Source organism: Nothobranchius furzeri, chromosome 13, assembly GCF_043380555.1.
Source record: "Nothobranchius furzeri strain GRZ-AD chromosome 13, NfurGRZ-RIMD1, whole genome shotgun sequence".
In the NCBI taxonomy this organism is placed as follows: Eukaryota; Metazoa; Chordata; class Actinopteri; order Cyprinodontiformes; family Nothobranchiidae; genus Nothobranchius; species Nothobranchius furzeri.
In genome coordinates this window covers 50,359,581-50,380,805 of record NC_091753.1, presented here as the reverse complement: position 1 = coordinate 50,380,805, position 21,225 = coordinate 50,359,581, and the positions used below count along the sequence as shown (strand labels likewise).

Genomic DNA, 21,225 nt, shown 5'->3' with positions numbered 1-21,225 from the left:
CTTTAGTTGGAATCTCAATACACAGTTTGTGCTGCTAGCTCTTCAGTACACCATCAACTAAAATAGAGAATGCATTTATATGACACATGCAGCAGAAACATTTTACAGCATACAGGTAATACAGATATTATAAATGTTTCAAGATAAAGGCAGACGTTCATCCTATTTAAAATGTGACATATTAATATTAATAGTGGCTTTCCCTGTTTTAAAACACTGTGTAGCACTTCCTGCAAATGACCAGCAGATGGCAGCATCATGTTTAAAATGTCCCAGTTTACGAGGACAGAAGGGAATAAAGGAGAATGTTTTTCATTAAGTAGCAATTAGATATTTTTGCCATTAAAGAATTTCTCCTTCAATTAAAAGCTCAGTTTATCTGTCACCAGTGGACACCCTAATTATTCACACTTACACTCCAAATTAATTTGCTTTTTAATTCATAAAAATGTGTTAAAATGCTAAAACAAAGAACTTTTTAATGGAATAATAAGAAATGTTTAACTGGTTTTAGTTTAAAATGAAACTCTAATAAAGCTCTACACGTCTAAACCCGCAAAGGATCTTTTAATTGGTTTTTGTTTTTGTGGTTGTTTAAATTCTTCATTTTCAGATCCAGATTTCTTCCCCTTTCCTTTAAATTTCTTTTCAAATATCAATGTGCACTGCACTGTTAATTATGTCTTCAATATTTCTAAAACAAACATTTAGAGCAGGACATCGTGCTGCAAGTAGAGAACAGACTTTCAAAACGATGACAACTGAACACCTAAACTCTTTTATTTGTTTTTTTTATTTCCTGCAGAACTGCATGGATTCAAAGGCATCGTGGACATAAAAAATTGTAAAACTGGAAGTATAGATTATATCGTGAGGTCAGCAGCCTAAGCAGGGAGGCCCAGACTTCCCTCTCCCCAACCACTTGGCCCAACTCCTCCAGGGGGATCCGAAGGCGTTCCCTGGCCAGCTGAGGGAGAAAGTCCCACCAGCGTGTCCTGGATCATCCTTTAGGTCTCCTCCTGGTTTGACGTGCTCGGAAAACCTCTCCAGGGAGGCGTCCTAACTAGATGCCCGAGCAACCTCAACTGGCTCCGCTCGATGTGGAGAAGTAGCGGATCTACTCCGAGCCCCTCCCGCATGGCCGAGCTTCTCACCCTATCTCTAAGGGAGAGCCCAGCCACCCCGCTGAGAAAACTCATTTTGGCCGCTTGTATTCGCGATCTCATTCTTTCAGTCACTACCCAAAGCTCGTGACCATAGGTGATACAAACAATAAACAAAATAAAAAATACTAAACATAGAAAAGAGAAGAAAAAAAATTTAAGAAAGATAAAAAAATATTTTAAAACATGAAAAAAATGTATGAAAAAAACTTTTTAGGAAATGAAAGCCATCCAGTCTAAAGAAAATGTGCTTACATCAAAATAGCAACTTTAATGAATTATGATTACCAGTCTAATCAACAATAGGATGGTTTTTATCTGGCCATTAGATGTTTCTTTGTGTTTTTCTCTGGTCTCAAAAGAATGATGAAGCACTTTGGAGCAAAGACACAGAACAATAAGCCGTAGCTCGAGGCAAGGATGGCAAAAATTTCCACAGCAACTGCATATTTTCCAGGAGAGCTAACATAAGCAGGAACAAACGCCACCCAGACAGCACAGAAAATCAGCATGCTGAAGGTGATTAGTTTGGCCTCGTTGAAGTTGTCTGGGAGCTTCCTGGCTAGAAAGGCCAAGAGGAGACTGGTACAGGCCAGCAGGCTGATGTAGCCCAACACCAGAGAGAAGCCCACTACAGACGTCGTGGTGCACTTCAGGGTGACCTTTAACCCCGGGGTCGCCAAATCAGGCTCAGGAGCCGGAGGGCTAACTGTTAGCCAAACAATACAGATGATAACCTTGATGGAGAAAAGGACACATGACACATTAAGCATGCTGATTTATTAAAACAACTTCAATGAGAACCCATGGATGTCCAAACTGTGCCTGACCTGTATGCAGGTGAAGACGCAGACGCTCCCTCTCTGCTGGGTGGGACCGAACCACTTCATCAGGGCTTCAGCACCAGGTCTAGCTGAACGAAACGCGGCCAGAACCACCATAGTTTTGACTTGTAGGCAGGAAACACAAAGCACAAAGCTGATCCCAAAAGCTGCCTGCTGGAATCGACACGACCACACCGCTGGACGACCAATGAACACCAGCGAGCAGAGAAAACAGAGCTTCAGCGACAAGAGGAGCAGGAAGCTCAGCTCCGAGTTGTTGGCACGCACCTGATCAAAAGAAATGAAAAAAATATGTATGAAAATGAAAAATGAAATGAAAAGCTTAATTTGTCCAAGGGAAGGGAAATTAGAGTTTCAGTACACACAATTCAAAGATCAGACATACTGGGCAAGACACATGGCAGGAATTGGTGACTGTGGTCATTCGCAACCGAGTCGCGCTACCGTAATAGAGAGAAAAGTATAACACGAGGAATGGATTCGGGAGGAGGGGAAAAAAGGCACTTCACAGCTACTCTCCCCCCAGGAGGGCAGCTTTGCACTGCGAAAAAAAAAACACCTCAACAGATAAGCAACAGATAAGACAACACAACATCACAATAGGTAGGCAGGGGGGGCTGGGATCCTGTGTCCCCCAGCGAGAGCAGCCATGTACGGCATGCATGGTGCTCAACCACTGTAGACCACAGGTGGGAGGGAGATCCTGGGAGGAACGCAGAGCACATTGACCCTGCAGGTTGATGACCTCGCTAGGCAGAGCATCTGTCTGCATTCCTTCCTTCATGGGGGTTGTTGTTGTTGTTGGCATCTCGAGGCTACCAGGGCGTCAGATTCAGATAACAAGACTTCGTTTGGGTCAGGCAGAGATACAATTTTCCTCTCTGCCTTCAGTCTGTAACTGGTCATTCCAGTCCTTCAGTGAAGCCAATTTAGGTTTTAAACATCTCCACACCGTCCAGTGACCCTCTCCGAGATGACATCCATTTTGCGCACTAACACCGGTAACGCAGCTAGAACATTGTCCAGCTTACGATTCACCTCGAGTAACGTCCCAGTCTGTGAGGTCTCCGCCCGGGCGGTGCTTTCCGTGGGTGTGGGTCACCCTCCAATCGCTCCCGTCTTCCCAAATTTCCAGAAAACCAGATTTCCTCCCACTCCAATCAGAAGAAATCCAGTGATCATCAGGCCAAATATCCACACATCTTCGGCATCCTCAATGGACAGCTGAGAGAGATATACGATCCACCACAACATCCAGGAATCGAGCGCATATCCCGCTGCGCGTGTCCCTTGCGGGCAAGTGGGAGCCCCCTCCTCGGTTCTCATCATAGAAAAAATCTTATCAATCGCATTGAATGACCAATTAATTAAATCCATTTCTAAAAAATAGGGATTTCCAGAAGAAAATGCAGAGAAGCGCTCTGTAGGCAGACAGGACAAAGAGCCTTGGGAAAAAAGATAAGGGAGCAAAAGCAGAAGCATCTGTACTCTGCGAGGGCCGGAAGAAGAGGTGTGTGTGTGTGTGTGTGTGTGTGTGTGTGTGTGTGTGTGTGTGTGTGTGTGTGTGTGTGTGTGTGTGTGTGTGTGTGTGTCCAAAGGAATAAGTTTTACTTTATTTAATTTTTGCAAAAGAATTAAACTTTAAAAATGTGGTATAATAAAGTGTTTCATTTTCTCACCATTGGTGTTTGACGGTACTGAAGGAAAACTACAAACACTGCTGTTGTCACGGTGACCCCAGAAACCGCCACTGCTGTGAGAGTGATCCCCAGAGTTTCATTAAAGGAGAGGAAGTCGAGCTGGCGAGTGATGCAGGCTGTATGTCCAGCGTTGGACCAGAACTCAGATGGACAATGATCACACTGAGGGGAACCTGAGAAATGCACAAAAAACAGTAGGAGATCGTGGATGAGCTGAAAATCTGCTCACTATTTAGAGTTTAAAACAACGTTTAAAACGAATTGTCCTCGCCAGTCTTGTTGCTGAACTCTCCATCAGCACAGGGGATGCAGTCAAAACAGCAGATTGGTTCCCCTTTCCTGGAGGCCATCCGTGTACCGGGCGGGCAGCTTTCAGTGCAAACTGAAACAGGCACCTAAATCAATATTAATATCAAAGTGTGGTTAATTTCATAATTACTTTAACTGTTTCTCCACATCTTCATAATACCTTATTGGAGCCTGTGCTCCACTGAATGGCCGACTCATTGAGGTGGAGCTTAAACCCGTCCACGTGGCCGATCATGACAATCCTGAGCTGTCCCTCTGAGGTTTTCTGCCAGTTCAAAAGGTCGTATTTGGCAGTGATGTCCGCCCCTTGGAAATAAAACAGTTCACCCTGTGGAGTGGTGAAGTTCACTCTGCTCAGATGATGCATTAGCTGGAAGAAATAACAGAAAAGCCACGGGTGACACTTTACAATGCACAAGTAAGAAGTTGTAGAAGTCCAAATAAGAATTAACACATGCAACGTTTTATTTTTCCTGTAAAAAAAACTTTGAAACTACACAACTTGTTATGTGCAAATGCAAAATGTAAATCACCAAATTGTGAAAGTGTTTACCTCACTGGGGGAGATTTGTTTTGGAATCGAGCAGCTGACTTTTTCAGGAGGGCTGTTGGCGTCAGGGCAGGAGAGAAGGGAATGAAGGGCATGAGCTGCAGCATAAACAGCTAGATACACGTTATACGTGACCCGTGGATTGGAGGTGTCGGTGAAGAGATTGTGCACTCCAGCCAGGGTCTTTGTGCCGTTGCAAGGTGGTAAAGAGCCAGAAAGCGTTCCAGGGCTACAGCCAAATTCATTTCCCCAAAACTCATTTAAATACATGTCAGCAGGCCGAAGAGATGGGTTCAAATTTAAAATGTAACTTTTAAATCCAGGTATGGGTGAACTCCGAATGGCCACGCCGAGAACTCCGCTCGCCACTTTACGCGAGACAGGGTTCTGAACAAGGTCGCTGCTGGTGCTCCAAGCCTCGCTGGCCAGGAACTGTCGGTCAGTCACCTTGTCATAACAGCAAAACACAACGATGAGGAAAGGAAATCACACCTGGAATCTTGTAAATTCAGATATTATCTTAAGTTCTTACATTTAACTTTTCAAGCTGCAGAAAAACTTCCAACATGTCTGCATACCAGCTGATGACCAAAATCACTTTAGCAGTCGAAGCTTGAATTGTGAGCGCTGCTCGTCTGGCATCAGTCGCAATGTTTTCTGTCAGGAGGGTCTCTACAAACGCCAGACACACCCCAGTACCCCTAATTCCCTCTTCAAATTTCTGATGTGTCAAAAATAATATCAAAGAATTAGACATGCAGCAATTATTAAAAGTTTTAATTTAAGAGTTTTGGGTCTAATAAAAAAAAACAACCTTCAACGCTACAAGGCCATAATCAGTGTTTGTTATGACTGCTCCAACCCAGGTCCAGTTAAACTTTATAGCCAGCTGGACCATAGCTCTGGCCTGATAGATGTCACTGGCCATGGTTCTGAAGAAGTTAGGATACTGCAGCCTGTCACTTAGACATGGACAGCTAGCCGTGTAGCTTAGCTGAAATACAAAACACATCATGAGCAGCGAACATCGATAAACCTGCATCTTCATCACTCCGATGCAAACACATCACTTCAATACTAACGTGGAATAGGATGAAGAGTGAAAATATCTGAGAATTATCTTTGTATTTGAGGGGACTCACCAGAGGAAATGAAAGTGGCGCCAGAATTCTGGCCAATATCTGGGCAGTAATGGATGAATCCCCGCCGATGATCAGAGGAACAGGCGGGTCACCTGATGAAACAGCTAAATGTTTTTAATGTTACTTTTACCCCCGTAAATCTGTATTAAATTAAACCTTAAATGCTTTTAAAAACCAAATTGATTCAATGTAAAGTATCTTTACTCCCTCTGGTTCCAGTTTGCTTCACATATTCAGCGGTTGAATTACAGGTCGGGGTGTTTCCTCCGATCATTGCAAACGCTGCATTCAGAGCCCAGGCAGGAAAAGCACAGCTATCATGTATGTAATAGCCCAGCTTCAGCCCTGGTAGCAAGGTTGAACTGTTATTGATCTCCTCCAGTGCATACATCATAACATAGCTGTACTGTAATGGCAGATTCTGTAAACTGGGAGCATAGAAGCAATACAATTATGGAAATGTTAGAGAAAATGTTAAATTATCTTGTTAAACGCACAGCTTAAACAGTCCTAAATCTAGAAAATAATGTACAGCAATAAAACAATGTATCATTGTTTTTCTAATGAGTATCGAAGTCAGTTCTCGTTCATCACACAATGCTGACAGCAGACGGCGAGTTCAGTCTTACCCGGTGCAAGGTTTGTTTGCTGGCTGTTGGGTGAAGCCATAGTCTGAAGCTGGAGGAGCATAATGAAGGTTAAAAAGCCCGCCGATGATTACGTCCCCGTTCTCAAACGCACCCTTTTCGCTTGGAGTTCCCCACCGAGAACAATCCAACATCTGAGCTGCCTGAGAACCAGTCCTGAGCCCCAGCTGTCTGCCCACGAGCCCCACAAGAAGCAGGGACGGAGCGGAGCAGGTCCACAGAGTGATGAGCCAGGACATCCAGGACATGGATGGAGCTAATGTAGACACCTAAATGATGCATGACACACAGTTTTGTAAAATATAGAAAGAAGAGATGCCGTAAAAGCAAAATTGTTAAAGAAAAAAAGTTTAGAAAAGTTACCGGTTAAACGGCAAGAAGTCATTCCAGGCATTACCTTCTAAAATAATAAAACATCCACCACAAATTCTAAAGTCCTTGTTAAATCAGAAATCTCGACACATCTACAAAGCTAAGACCTTCGTCCTTCCTGCTCTGCACAACACAGATGTTGGTCTGGGGTTTTTATCATCGCTGTGAAGCCAATGGCTGAATCATGGTAACCAAGATGACACCAAATTATTTCTCTCTGAGGTAACGGCAGAGCAATCATGACAGTTGTGTGAGGAAGAAGAGATTTTCAAAGGTAGGAAGAGCCAAATGTGATGTGTTTTAATCCCTTTTTGAAGATTTTCCTGTGTTTCATCCAATGTGGCTCAGAAAAGCTGTAATATTAAACAACTAGACCATAACGCTCATTTTATGAGAATTAAATCTAATTTTTGGCTATAGAGGTGGAAACCTCACAAGGACCTTAACAGCAGAAACTTTTTTGCTCTGATTTAAAACAAATTTGAAAACAAAAATGTAGGTAATGCCACTTTCACTTTCCTACACTGTAAAGATACTTGCACCACATCCTGAAACTAAGAACTTTTAAGATTTTGAGGGTTCTGTTGAATTTGGACCTTGTATGAAGGCTGGTTTGGTCAGGAGTGCGTGTCTAAAAATGTCTAAATAAAAGTCTAATGAAGCATTGTGGAAATTAGATGCTTTAAAATAAGTTGCATGAAAACTTCCCGCTGTAAGAAACCAATTTGAGGTGAAAAGCAACCGTTGTCTTTCAGGCTCAACAAGAACAAATGTGGTCATAATTCAAGGACCAAACAGCAGCAACCTGACAGGGGGTTTTCTTTTGTTGTAACATTCATCATCCTATTCCAACATTATTCTCATATTTGCATTTTGATTCTAGTGATGATTTTCAGTTATAACCAAGGATGTGTATTTTTGAAATTCTGGTGATACGATACATATCACGATACAGGGGAGACGATACGATATATCACGATACATTGCGATACATTCAGTCAGACGTTACAAGCAATTTTTTTTACTGAATTTATTGTAAGAATGTTCAAGAAACAGTCAAATCTGATACGTAACATGTTTAACATGAGGTATCTGAACCGTGATGGAGGGATTTACAGTTCAATGGTGGAAACAAAACCCGTCGCACACTGCTGCCAACTAGTGGGTGGCGATTGAATTGCACAAAACGAAAACAAAATACACAAATGTTTGCATGTAAATTCTTTCAAAAATTAGATGCACAGCTTTTGAATATCGATGTAATAATCACAGGAAAGCATATCACGATATATTGTCATATCGATATTTCCGATACACGGCTTTTGAACATCGATATAATATTACTGGGGGAAAAAATATCGCAATATATTGCCATATCGATATTTTCTTACATCCCTAGTTATAACCACGCCTTCCTGTTTTTTAATTAATTTATTTATTTTATTTTATTTTTTGCACATTCTGATTGTTGCAGTTTTCAAACAGAGCTTAAAGGTGTGGAGCATTTGTTTAATCAGTACATTTGCAGTGGTCTCTAGTGGTAGTCATATTAATGGGGGAAAAGGCTCAGAAGCACTTGTTTCAGGAACTAGCAGAATGCCACATCAGAGAGCTCAACGCGGCAGGATTTGGAGTCTTATTTCCTGATATTTGGACATTCCTCCTCCGATTGGCTAACAGCAACACAACTCTACCACTGACTCTGTTTGCTCTGCAACATGGATGTTTTATCTCCACAAATAACCCAACCCTGAAGGAGTTCGGCTGTGTAGTGGAGTTGCTAATGCTAACAGTTAGCTTCTGCTATGTTCTCTGCTGCAACAACAAACTTCCCCGTCATGAGTCAAGATGGGTGAGTCCATGAATGTTAGGTGACAGTGTGACGTAGATCTGACAGGATAATCAAATCCTAGAGTTTCACCATCTATTTTCTATCAGAAGCTGATGCAGGAGATAGGTGTAGGAGACTATTTTCATGTTCAGCCTGCATGAAAACCTCGGAGTGACCGATTATAATCAGAAATGAGGAGAGGCCCAATCCGTCCACTCCCCAGCAACATCCACTGGCTCCACCCACTAGAGACCACGAGGCGTTCCCTGGCCAGAGTGGAGGTATAATCCTCCCAACGTGTCCTAGGTGAATCTGGGGGCCTCCTGCTGGCAGGACATACCTGAAACACCTTCTGGGAGGGATCCAGAAGGCATTCTGGCAGAATGCCCAAAGCATCCAAGCTGGCTCCTGTTGGCCATCACCCAAAGCTCATAATGTTGATGAGGATTGAGACAGAATTAGGCTGGGAAATTTAGGGTTTTACTTCCTGGCTAGTCTCCGTCCATCTTCTTCACAACTGACTGTCTACATTGCTGGAGACTCTGCCACAACCAGCCTTTCAATCTCCTGCTCCTTGCTTTACTCACTTGTGAGTAAGAGTCTGAGACACCACTCCTCCGCTCGAGGAAGGACCTTTACTGACCCCTCCCTTTTCCCATAGAGAACCACAAGCTGCTGATCCTTATCCCAGCCGCTTAACACTTTCCTGCAAAGCTTCCCAGCAGGCCTGAAGGTCATTGTTTGATGGAGCCAAAATGACCACAACATCTACAAAAAGCTGAGAAGAGATCATTCTTCCACTAAACTCAATACCTTCCACCCCACAGCTGCACCTAGAAGAGCCATATATAAACATAATAAACTCAACCAGGAGCCGGCCCAAGTTAGTGCCACCAGTAATGTGGACCATACTCATACTCGCATGGTACAGGGATTGAATGGCTAATTATGAATAGCCATCCATCCCCATTCATTTTATCGTCTCAATACTGTTGCAATTCAGACTTGGTTCAATCGCTGTTTGCCCTCTGGGGACCTCTGTGGCCCCTTTGGGCCTGGGGGCCCCAAGACATTGCCTGCCCTTCCTGTTTGCATGCAGCACCTCAGCACTCTAGCATAGGTAAAGAGCTGCCCCACGTTGCTCTTATTTAGTTCAACATAATGCTATCGACCTGGCCCTCCTCTTCAGTACTCTGGAATAAACCTTTCCAGGGATGCTGACGAGTGTAATTCCTCATATTTGCAACACATCCTCTCGTTCGCTTTCAAAAAATGAGAATCACTGTCAAAGTCTGTCACAGGTACAAGCTGAGTAGACAGTTTTTATTTTCAGTATTCAGCGTAAGTGAATAAATATTGCATTTGTTTTCTTTTATTATTTGTATCGTTAACATAAATATAGCAAGGGGCCTAACATCATTTTGGCAACGTGATGATTCGTCTCTGTTTTGAGGACCATGGTGTCCATGTAAGAAACAGGTGGCTGTAAGTGGGGGCAAGAAAATAAGCATTTTTGCTCTTCCTGCTTCATCTTAAATTGTAAATAATTGTTTCTTTTCATCTTTTCTTGATTTTTATTGCTTATGGCACATTTGAAGAACATGCATCACATAACTATTCAAACAGAGCTTAAGCAGGGTCTCAGATTGCAACAACAATAGTGTGAAATTTGAAAGAATTCACTGATTTTGCAAATACCCTCAATGCTCACCTAAAAATGAATTAGGAATACCACCTTCATATAATTTTATAACAAACTGAATAAATTAGTATTTATATTCAATTGTCTGAATAAGTAAAATAAAAAAATGAATTTGTGTCAAAGTTTTATTATTATTATTATTATTATTATTATTATTATTATTATTATTATTATTATTATTATTATTAAAGGACATTTACACATATGACTTTGGGAGAAGTTTAAGTATCCCAGGGTCTTGTTCACGAGTGAGGGTAGGAGGGATCGGGAGATCGACAGGTGGATTGGTTCGGCGTCTGCAGTGATGCGGACGCTGAGCCGATCTGTCGTGGTGAAGAGGGAGCTGAGCCAGAAAGCCAGGCTCTCGATTTACCGGTCGATCTACGTCCCAATCCTCACCTATGGTCATGAGCTTTGGGTAATGACAAAAAGAATGAAATTGCGGATACAAGCGGCCGAAATGAGTTACTTCCATAGGGTGGCCAGGCTCAGCCTTAGAGATAGGGTGAGGAGCTCGGACATTCGGGAGGGACTCGGAGTAGAACCGCTGCTCCTCCGGATCGAAAGGAGTCAGTTGAGGTGGTTTGGGCATCTGGTCAGGATGCCTCCTGGACGCCTCCCCAGGGAGGTGTTTCGGGCATGTCCTGCTGGCAGGAGGCCCCCGGGTCGACCCAGGACACGTTGGAGAGGTTACATCTCCAATCTGGTCCGGGAACGCCTTGGGGTCCTGCTGGAGGAGCTGGTGGAGGTGGCCGGGGAGAGGACAGTCTGGAGCTCCCTAGTTGGGATGCTGCCCCCGCGACCCGGACCCGGATAAGCGGAGGAAGACAACGACGACTTTGGGAACATGATGAGTCCTTAGAATCTGCGGCCTGGTCACGTGTAAGGAATGTGTAGATAAATCCCAGAGAAAATTGAATGAGAAACTATGTTTAACACTTAGGTCTTAATTTAGTGTTCAGCTCGAGGAAGGCAGAAGGTGCTGATGAGCCGCAGGTGTGCAAGTTGTAAACTTAATTACTTCTCATTTCACAAACAATTACATCTCATTATACAATTACAGAGAGGTGGCACACAAGGGAACCACAGGTTGCAAATGTTTGTTCACTTGTTTTCTTGTTGCAGATATGTGACATCATGAAAATCTGATTTACTCATGAACTTTTAGGATTTAATAAAATAATGATAATAATAATAATAATAATAATAATAGATTAGATTTATGAAGCTCTCTTCACCGCACATAAGGCTCTTTCCATTATTCACTCACTCACGTTCAAATACTGCCGTGTGTGTGTGCTGTACATGTGCATACATTTTTACTTATATATATATATATATATATATATATATATATATATATATATATATATATATATATATACAGTATATATATAATATATATATATATATATATATATATGTATGTATGTATGTATGTATGTATGTATGTATGTATGTATGTATATGATGTATATGATGTATATGTAAATGTATATATAAAGGCTTGAATGCATTCAACAGCTTTTATCCCTGCCATTGACTTAAACTAATTGTGAACTCAAAGGTTTTAGTAAAATATACACAAAGACAATCCATGACACAATAAAAATTTTTTAGCATTTAGTTATTAAAAAAAACGACTGTTTAAAAATTCATTTTGTCCCTCTTTTATGATTTTCCTATTTTTTTATCTTGATTAGCTTGTGTAGTACCTGGAAAGGGTGAATTTCACCAAATCACTTGGTGATGAGAACATTGGTGCTTTAACGATTTGTGATGCTGTGAACAGGCTGGGGCTGAGACATGAAAAAGTCTGCCTTCAATGAAGAAAACCACTTTTTCTGGAATTTTGAATAAACAAAAGTCTTTTTAAATTATTTCCATTTCAGTGACTCAGAAATAAATGTGTAAAACAAAGAAACAGGCTATTTTTACTCCGTTAGGCCAAACTAATCACTTCTCCTCTGCTATGAGGGTTGCTGTTGTTCCTGCTTAGAGGTGAAACTCGAAACATTTGAATATGGTGCTGCTGGGTAAATACTGTTTTTACTGTTAATAATGTCTTTAATGGTTTGACATGTGGAGGTTTTAAACGAAGGTTCATCATCCATGTCTATTTCTCTGGGAACAGACAGGCTTTTGTAAGCTCTATCAGGGAGGATTGACCTTGCCCTCGGTACCAGACTTGGTGCTGGTGTCCCCCTTATCAGTAGTACTCTGGGTTTTGGGCCAGACTCTGTTGTTTTAGAAATTGCACCTGGAGTGCCTTCCTGCCCGAGAGGCTGTGAGAACCTCAAACGTTTGTGTGTAAATGTGTGTGCGTTTATCTTTTTGTGTGGCTGCTTAATAAATACTCTTGGAGGACTGATGAGAGTGAAGTGTCAGACCTCTGTGTGGTGTGCATTTCATTTCTCCACTTTGCAAAGTCTACATAGTTATTGTTGGTCAATTATTGGTATATGGTTTTGATCAGCTGCTTATTGTAACCCCTGCGTGTTGAACTTTCCTAACAGGTGCAAAAGTTCTTTTATGTCAGTAGTTAGACTTAAAAGGCAAAACTAATACATGAGATAGACGTGTTACATGCAAAGCCAGATGTTTCAAGCCTTTATTTGTTATAACTGTGATGATATGGCTTACAGCTCGTAAAAATCAATCAGAATAATGTGAAAGGGTTCAGTAGTCTAGGCTTAAAGTGTTGCTCTCTAATCAGCTAATGAACCCAAAACACCTGCCGACAGTTCCTGGGCCTTTAGTTGGTCTCTCAGTCTAGGTTAGATTACTGAAATAAATGGACTTTTGCACCATATTCTCTCTCTTTTATTTTTTTTTTTTGAGTGTCATTTGTATACCAGCTTCATGTGCAGCTGCCATGGAGGTGTTTGTCATCCTGGCTTCCAGTTTCAGCTTTTTAGCACCACAGTTTTACAGTCCTGATGCCAGAATTACAAAGAAATGCGTTGAAGATTTTTATCATTAAAATCTGCATTTATGTGCAGGACAAAATCACTTTTCTATCATCCATAAAGCAGACAGAGTTCTTTTCATTTCTTCCACAGTAAATGTTTATCACTGTTTGTTCAATACATAATGAGGCATTTAAATTGTTCTATGTTGTTTTTTTCAGTTACGGTAAATCATTAGAGCCGGGGTGTTCAATTCCAGAACTGAAGGGCTGGTTTCCAACATGTTTTAGGCCTAGTCAACACGTAGCCGGGTTTTTTTTTTAAACGAATATCCGCCCCTCCAAAAACTTGCATCCACACCACCTCGTTTAAAAAACAAACTCTGTCCACACGTACCCGGATAAATACGTTGTTAAGGACATGCCAGACCTGTAGGCGGCAGTACTTCCCCCGTTCTTAACCTCGTCCTTCGTCTGTGGTCTTCCGCAAGGAGCAGTAATTCCGCTTGCAAAAACAAACCAGCAAAAAGCGCTTGGACAATTGATAAAGCGAGCGCAGCTCTGAGGGCATCCATGCTGTCGGCTAGTGTAAACACAGGTCGCACATGTGATGTCAGCATTTTTTCTGTCGCGGAAAGTGACGTTGCGGACCTTAAAACTCCGGTTTTGTCTGTCCACACGCAGACACCCAAAACGGAGAAAACACACATCTTCACTTTGGCCGGAGTTTTTAAAAAGATCCGTTTTCATGTGAAAAAACTCAGTTTTTGTGTGGATGACAGGCCAAAACGTAGAAAAATATCTAAGTTTTGGCAGATGCCCGGCTACGTGTGGACAGGGCCTTAATTTTAACTCTGTTTCAACACACCTGATTTCAATCAGCAGGTAATTAACAGGCTTCTGCAGAGCCCAATAAGCTGCTGCACAGGTGATTCAACCACTGAATCAAGTGTGTTGGAACAGAGAAACCACCAAAATGGGTAGAGAGGAAAGGAACACGTTTCACGTTGGGAAGCGATCGATGCAGCAGCTGAGAGAAACTACGGGTTTTCATCGAGAGCAAGATGGGGCAGAACACCTGTGTGTTTGGTTGTGGCTTATCGGTTCAGTTTAGGCTCGGGGGAAGTTCGGGTCATCGGCCTGTACGGGCCCGGTAAGATGGCGGTCTGGCTTCGCTTCGGCCTCGGTTGTGGTGGAGGATGGGGCGGAGGGCAGCAAGTAAGGCCGTTCAGTCGGTTGTGACGGGGGCGGCAAAGCGGGTTCGTGGGGGCAGTGATGGCGCATCGGACAGTGATGTAGATCCGCAGCTGAAGCAGCTGTGGACTGCAGAGGGGGGCTTTGTGGTCCGTATACGTGCGGCGGGTGGGGCGCGTTTCGCTACCACTAACCCGTTGGCGGTGTCCAGGGAGCTGAGAGGGATGATTGGTGCTGTGACAGACACAACGTTTTTTTTTGGTGGGTTGTTGGTGGTTGTCTGTAGGATGAAGACCCAGCTCCACCGAGCCCTGGAGCTTGAGAAGTCCCTGTGGGTGAGTATAGAAGTCTCGGAGTCACGATCTGGTGGATTGGTTAAGGGGGTGGTTTATGGTGTCTCTAATGACGTTACTGAGGTGGAGGTGGTGGTGTCGGTGCGGCATTTTGATTATGATAAGCATGGGTCCGCTCCGTTGTTAATTAGTTTTGGCGCAGTGGAGCTCCCGGCTTGTGTCAAGCTGGGCTATCTTAGTTTCCCAGTTAGGGCTTATGAAGAGCCTCCCTTGAGGTGCTTTAAGTGTCAGGGCTTTGGTCATGTGGCCGGAGTCTGTGGGGAGGGGTTGAGGTGTGGGGACGACCGTGAGAGCAACCTTTGTGTTGTAATTGTGGTGGGGGCTCATCAGGCGGCTTTTAGAGGTTGCAGTGGAGGTGGAAAAGTATCAGGCGGTGCATAATGTTTCTTACGCTGAGGCGGTGCGTTGTGTGCAGGTTCGGGGTGGTGGAGCGTCGGGGCGTTGTGATGGGTCTCAGTCTACTGGTGGTGGGGATGAGGGGGTGGTGGTTGTGAGGGATAAGAGGCAGTTTGTGGTGTTTCTAGTGGAAGCATTGTGGAGGGTGAAGCATGTGGCATCAAACATGTCCGACGTGACTCTCGTAAATTCCGGAACATGTTATCCGGATGTTTGTATTCAGACAGAAAGGTCTTACGGACGGATTCCGGAACATTTCCGTTTTTCATGGCCTGTCTGAAGGGGGCTTCGGTGACATGTCCCCTGAGGAAGTTTAGGGGACTGCGTGCTTGCAGGGGGACTGGAAGCTCTAGGACTGCAGAGGGCCAAGAGGTGCCTAAGGTGGTGGATGTTGATGATAAGGGAGGGGCAATGAGCGTGGGGTGAGCCTCCCTGTGGGGTTAGGGTGTGTTCACAAGGGTGTGTGTTGGAGTTTAGGGTTTAGTCTGGCCATGCTCCATTGACGGCTCTCGGTTGTGGGGCGGGTTCTCCCGTTGTCTTTCAAATGATCTCTGCATGCTACTGGACAATGAATGTGACATACTCTTGTTTCACTCTGTTGCATCATCCCACCCACCAGGCATATAGAGTGCCCTGATTGGCCCACAAAGCGGATAAAGCTCTGTGATTTGTTCACTAAGCAGATAGAGCACTATGACTGGCCCACCATTATGGACCAATCACAGCTATTTATGTGTTTGAAACCCCTCTAGAGAGCTGTGATTGGCTAGCCAGAGTCCTGGTAGGAGCTGCTGAGGTTCCAATGGAGCATGCCTAGACATTCTTTGCAAAGCAAGAATTTGGTCTAGTTCACTAGGCTAGGACACCAGACTTCCAGGCCCAGAATTGAGTACCCCTGTATTAGAGAAATGAAAACAATACATTAAAACCAAAGTTCTACATCGGGGCTATTCAGTCACGTGTTTCCCCTGCAACAACACAACTGGTTTGAATTACTGGATGAATAACAGGCATGCAGGTAGTGGCTGTGCAGAACCAGGAATAAATTGTCATTTTCTAGGTTTTGTCATCCAGAACAGAACTTCCTACAAACCACCAGCAGATGACAGCAACAAATTGAAAATGTCTCAATGTAGGATGAGGAATAGAATGATTTTGGAAAGGTTTATTTCATGGCTTGTCTTACATCAGAGCTGTCCAGATAGAAGCACATTGAATAAAAAGATTAGTTTAATTTTTTTTTGTTTTGTTTTTTTTTTTGTTTTTGTTTTTTTGTTTTTGTCACCAATGAACACACTAACCAGTGCATAAAATTGCCCAGTTCTGATCCTTACTGCAGAAAATGCTACAATTAGAATGAAACTAATTGGCATTTCAACCTTTTTTTATTTGTTTACTTCACTTCCTGCAGGAAGATGTGCATTCAGAAAAACTGTGAACATGACAACAAAAACACAAGAGTTCTGGGTTTTTATTAGTTTTGATATTTTTTATTTCAAATACAAAAAAAAGTACAATTTTAAAAATGATAAAAGTGGACATTAAGTAGGAGGAGACAACCAAGATGTGCTTAGAATAACTTAGCAGCTTTGACTAACTATGATAAATTAAATTAACAATAGAAAAATGTTTATCTGGCCATTAGATGTTTCTTTGTGTTTTTCTCTGGTCTCAAAAGAATGATGAAGCACTTTGGAGCAAAGATACAGAACAATAAGCCGTAGCTCGAGGCAAGGATGGCAAAAATTTCCACAGCAACTGCATATTTTCCAGGAGAGCTAACATAAGCAGGAACAAACGCCACCCAGACCGCACAGAAAATCAGCATGCTGAAGGTGATTAGTTTGGCCTCGTTGAAGTTGTCTGGGAGCTTCCTGGCTAGAAAGGCCAAGAGGAGACTGGTACAGGCCAGCAGGCTGATGTAGCCCAACACCAGAGAGAAGCCCACTACAGACGTCATGGTGCACTTCAGGGTGACCTTTAACCCCGGGGTCGCCAAATCAGGCTCAGGAGCCGGAGGGCTAACTGTTAGCCAAACAATACAGATGATAACCTTGATGGAGAAAAGGGCACATGACACATTAAGCATGCTGTTTATTAAAACAACTTCAATGAGAACCCATGGATGTCCAAACTGTGCCTGACCTGTATGCAGGTGAAGACGCAGACGCTCCCTCTCTGCTGGGTGGGACCGAACCACTTCATCAGGGCTTCAGCACCAGGTCTAGCTGAACGAAACGCGGCCAGAACCACCATAGTTTTGACTTGTAGGCAGGAAACACAAAGCACAAAGCTGATCCCAAAAGCTGCCTGCTGGAATCGACACGACCACACCGCTGGACGACCAATGAACACCAGCGAGCAGAGAAAACAGAGCTTCAGCAACAAGAGGAGCAGGAAGCTCAGCTCTGAGTTGTTGGCACGCACCTGATCAAAAGAAATTATATATGTGTGTGTGTGTGTGTGTGCGTGTGTGTGTGTGTGTGTGTGTGTGTGTGTGTGTGTGTGTGTGTGTGTGTGTCCAAAGGAATAAGTTTTACTTCATTTCATGTTTGCAAAAGAATTAAACTTTAAAAATGTGGTGTAGTAAAGTGTTTTAATTTTCTCACCATTGGTGTTTGACGGTACTGAAGGAAAACTACAAACACTGCTGTTGTCACGGTGACCCCAGAAACCGCCACTGCTGTGAGAGTGATCCCCAGAGTTTCATTAAAGGAGAGGAAGTCGAGCTGGCGAGGGATGCAGGCTGTATGTCCAGCGTTGGACCAGAACTCAGATGGACAATGATCACACTGAGGGGAACCTGAGAAATGCACAAAAAACAGTAGGAGATCGTGGATGAGCTGAAAATCTGCTCACTATTTAGAGTTTAAAACAACGTTTAAAACGAATTGTCCTCGCCAGTCTTGTTGCTGAACTCTCCATCAGCACAGGGGATGCAGTCAAAACAGCAGATTGGTTCCCCTTTCCTGGAGGCCATCCGTGTACCGGGCGGGCAGCTTTCAGTGCAAACTGAAACAGGCACCTAAATCAATATTAATATCAAAGTGTGGTTAATTTCATAATTACTGTAACTGTTTCTCCACATCTTTATAATACCTTATTGGAGCCTGTGCTCCACTGAATGGCCGACTCATTGAGGTGGAGCTTAAACCCGTCCACGTGGCCGATCATGACAATCCTGAGCTGTCCCTCTGAGGTTTTCTGCCAGTTCAAAAGGTCGTATTTGGCAGTGATGTCCGCCCCTTGGAAATAAAACAGTTCACCCTGTGGAGTGGTGAAGTTCACTCTGCTCAGATGATGCATTAGCTGGAAGAAATAACAGAAAAGCCACGGGTGACACTTTACAATGCACAAGTAAGAAGTTGTAGAAGTCCAAATAAGAATTAACACATGCAACGTTTTATTTTTCCTGTAAAAAAAACTTTGAAACTACACAACTTGTTACGTGCAAATGCAAAATGTAAATCACCAAATTGTGAACGTGTTTACCTCACTGGGGGAGATTTGTTTTGGAATCGAGCAGCTGACTTTTTCAGGAGGGCTGTTGGCGTCAGGGCAGGAGAGAAGGGAATGAAGGGCATGAGCTGCAGCATAAACAGCTAGATACACGTTATACGTGACGCGTGGATTGGAGGTGTCGGTGAAGAGATTGTGCACTCCAGCCAGGGTCTTTGTGCCGTTGCAAGGTGGTAAAGAGCCAGAAAGCGTTCCAGGGCTACAGCCAAATTCATTTCCCCAAAACTCATTTAAATACATGTCAGCAGGCCGAAGAGATGGGTTCAAATTTAAAATGTAACTTTTAAATCCAGGTATGGGTGAACTCCGAATGGCCACGCCGAGAACTCCGCTCGCCACTTTACGCGAGACAGGGTTCTGAACAAGGTCGCTGCTGGTGCTCCAAGCCTCGCTGGCCAGGAACTGTCGGTCAGTCACCTTGTCATAACAGCAAAACACAACGATGAGGAAAGGAAATCACACCTGGAATCTTGTAAATTCAGACATTATCTTAAGTTCTTACATTTAACTTTTCAAGTTGCAAGAATATTTCCAACACATCTGTGTACCAGGTAAAGACCAAGATCACTTTGGCAGTCGAAGCTTGAATTGTGAGCGCTGCTCGTCTTGCTTCGTTTACAATGTTTTCCCTTTGGAGTCTCACTACAAATTCCAGACACACCCCAGTGCCCTCGATTCCCTCCTGAAATATCTGATGCATTGAGAAAAAAAGTATTAGACATGCAGCAATTATTCAAAGATTATATTTAGGAGTTTTCGATCAAATAAAAATAACAACCTTCAACGCTACAAGGCCATAATCATTGTTTGCTATGACCGCTCCAACCCAGGTCCAGTTAAACTTTATAGCCAGCTGGACCATAGCTCTGGCCTGATAGATGTCACTGGCCATGGTTCTGAAGAAGTTAGGATACTGCAGCCTGTCACTTAGACATGGACAGCTAGCCGTGTAGCTTAGCTGAAATACAAAACACACCGTGAACATCGATAAACCTGCATCTTCATCATTCCGATGCAAACCTATCACTTCAATATTAACATGGAATTAGATGGACTGAAAATATCTGAGAAGTAAGCAAAGTTCAATAAAGCATTAAAGAAATTATTTAAAATCAAATGGGCAACTAAAACAAAAATGCTGCAAATTATTGTTTAGTTTTTTTTTTTTTTTTTTTTTTTTTGAGGGGACTCACCAGAGGAACTGAAAGTGGCGCCAGAATTCTGGCCAATATCTGGGCGGTAATGGAAGAATCCCCGCCGATGATGAGAGGAACAGGTGGGTCACCTGATGAAACAGCAAAATGAAGTCCATGTCACGTTTTGTTCCCCCAAATCAGTGCAAAAAAACTGCATGGAATAAAAACTATCAGTGGTTATTTCTTTTTCAAACAGTTGATGATCTGGTTGATATGTAAAGTATCTTTACTCCCTCTGGTTCCAGTTTGCTCCGCATATTCAGCGGTTGAATTACAGGATGGGGTGTTTCCTCCGATCATTGCAAACGCTGCATTCAGAGCCCAGGCAGGAAAAGCACAGCTATCATGTATATAATAGCCCAGCTTCACCCCTGGTAGCAAGGTTGAACTGTTATTGATCTCCTCCAGTGCATACATCATGGCATAGATGTACTGTAATGGCAGATTCTGTAAACTAGAATGAGAAACAGTCATAGAAATGACAGAAAACTTGTTTTGTTACAATGTGCACTTAAACACTTTCCAAATAGTTAAAAATAAATAAATACATAAATAAATCAATAAATAAATCAAGTTAATTACATCTGAAAGTCAAACTGCTCTCTTGTTTTTCACATAAAAATCAAAGTCAGTTCTCATTAATCACACACTGATGACAGCAAACGGCAAGTTCAGTCTTACCCAGTGCAAGGTTGGTTTGTCGGCCGCTTAGTGAAGCTATAGTCTAAAGCTGGAGGAGCATAATGAAGGTTAAAAAGCCCGCCAATGATTACGTCCCCGTCCTCAAACAAACCCTTTTCGCTTGGAGTTCCCCACCGAGAACAAGTCAGCGTCTCGGCCATCTTAGAACCAGTCCTGAGCCCCAGCCGTCTGCCCACGAGCCCCGCAAGAAGCAGGGACGGAGCGGAGCAGGTCCACAGAGTGATGAGCCAGGACATCCAGGACATGGATGGAGCTAATTTGGACACCTGATACTACAAAAATAAATCCTAGTACAAAACATTTATAATAAGAGATGCAATAAAGGCAAAATGAGCAAAATGATTAGAAAAGTTACCGGTTAAACAGCAAGAAGTCATTTCAGACATTACCTTCTAAACTGAAAAAGATCAAACACCAGAAATTCTAAAGTTCCTGTGAAAACAGAAATCTCAACACGTCGACAAAGCATAGACCGTCGTCCTTCCTGCTCTGTGACACATGAACGTTGGTCTGGGGTTTTTATCATCGCTGTGAAGCCAATGGCTCAATCATGGTAACCAAGATGACACCTAACGATTTCTCTCTGACGTAACAGCAGAGCAATCATGACAGTTGTGTGGGGAAGAAGAAGATGGTAAACTGGGATGTTTTTCATTCCTTTTTTAAGATTTTACTATAAGTCCTCTAATATGGCTC

The 21,225-nt window shown here is 43.0% G+C and overlaps 2 protein-coding genes across 2 annotated transcripts; both read right to left on the bottom strand.

The window, feature by feature from the left end:
* Positions 1 to 807: 807 nt before the first annotated feature.
* LOC139062579 (extracellular calcium-sensing receptor-like) lies at positions 808 to 6,614 on the bottom strand. The gene is made up of 11 exons (XM_070543825.1): positions 6,339 to 6,614; positions 5,914 to 6,137; positions 5,710 to 5,801; positions 5,382 to 5,561; positions 5,100 to 5,288; positions 4,571 to 5,014; positions 4,178 to 4,387; positions 3,980 to 4,103; positions 3,688 to 3,881; positions 1,994 to 2,275; positions 808 to 1,900 (listed from the first exon to the last, which is right to left on the bottom strand). Exons 1-11 carry the CDS (start codon positions 6,602 to 6,604, stop codon positions 1,478 to 1,480), a joined length of 2,628 nt encoding a protein of 875 aa, XP_070399926.1. The 5' UTR covers positions 6,605 to 6,614; the 3' UTR covers positions 808 to 1,477.
* Positions 6,615 to 16,659: 10,045 nt separating this feature from the next.
* Positions 16,660 to 20,907, bottom strand: LOC139062578 (extracellular calcium-sensing receptor-like). Its single transcript, XM_070543824.1, has 11 exons — positions 20,509 to 20,907; positions 20,058 to 20,281; positions 19,825 to 19,916; positions 19,410 to 19,589; positions 19,134 to 19,322; positions 18,605 to 19,048; positions 18,212 to 18,421; positions 18,014 to 18,137; positions 17,722 to 17,915; positions 17,258 to 17,539; positions 16,660 to 17,165 (listed from the first exon to the last, which is right to left on the bottom strand). Exons 1-11 carry the CDS (start codon positions 20,772 to 20,774, stop codon positions 16,743 to 16,745), a joined length of 2,628 nt encoding a protein of 875 aa, XP_070399925.1. The 5' UTR covers positions 20,775 to 20,907; the 3' UTR covers positions 16,660 to 16,742.
* Positions 20,908 to 21,225: the final 318 nt, after the last annotated feature.

Coding starts and splice junctions, on each gene's coding strand:
- LOC139062579 (XM_070543825.1), bottom strand. CDS start 6,604: ATGTCCTGGATGTCCTGGCTCATCACTCTGTGGACCTGCTCCGCTCCG. Junction 6,138..6,338: donor GCAAACAAACCTTGCACCGG/GTAAGACTGAAC, acceptor CTATGCTCCCAG/TTTACAGAATCTGCCATTAC. Junction 5,562..5,709: donor CGCCACTTTCATTTCCTCTG/GTGAGTCCCCTC, acceptor TTTGTATTTCAG/CTAAGCTACACGGCTAGCTG.
- LOC139062578 (XM_070543824.1), bottom strand. CDS start 20,774: ATGTCCTGGATGTCCTGGCTCATCACTCTGTGGACCTGCTCCGCTCCG. Junction 19,917..20,057: donor GCAAACTGGAACCAGAGGGA/GTAAAGATACTT, acceptor CTGTTTCATCAG/GTGACCCACCTGTTCCTCTC. Junction 19,049..19,133: donor TGCAACTTGAAAAGTTAAAT/GTAAGAACTTAA, acceptor TGTTATGACAAG/GTGACTGACCGACAGTTCCT.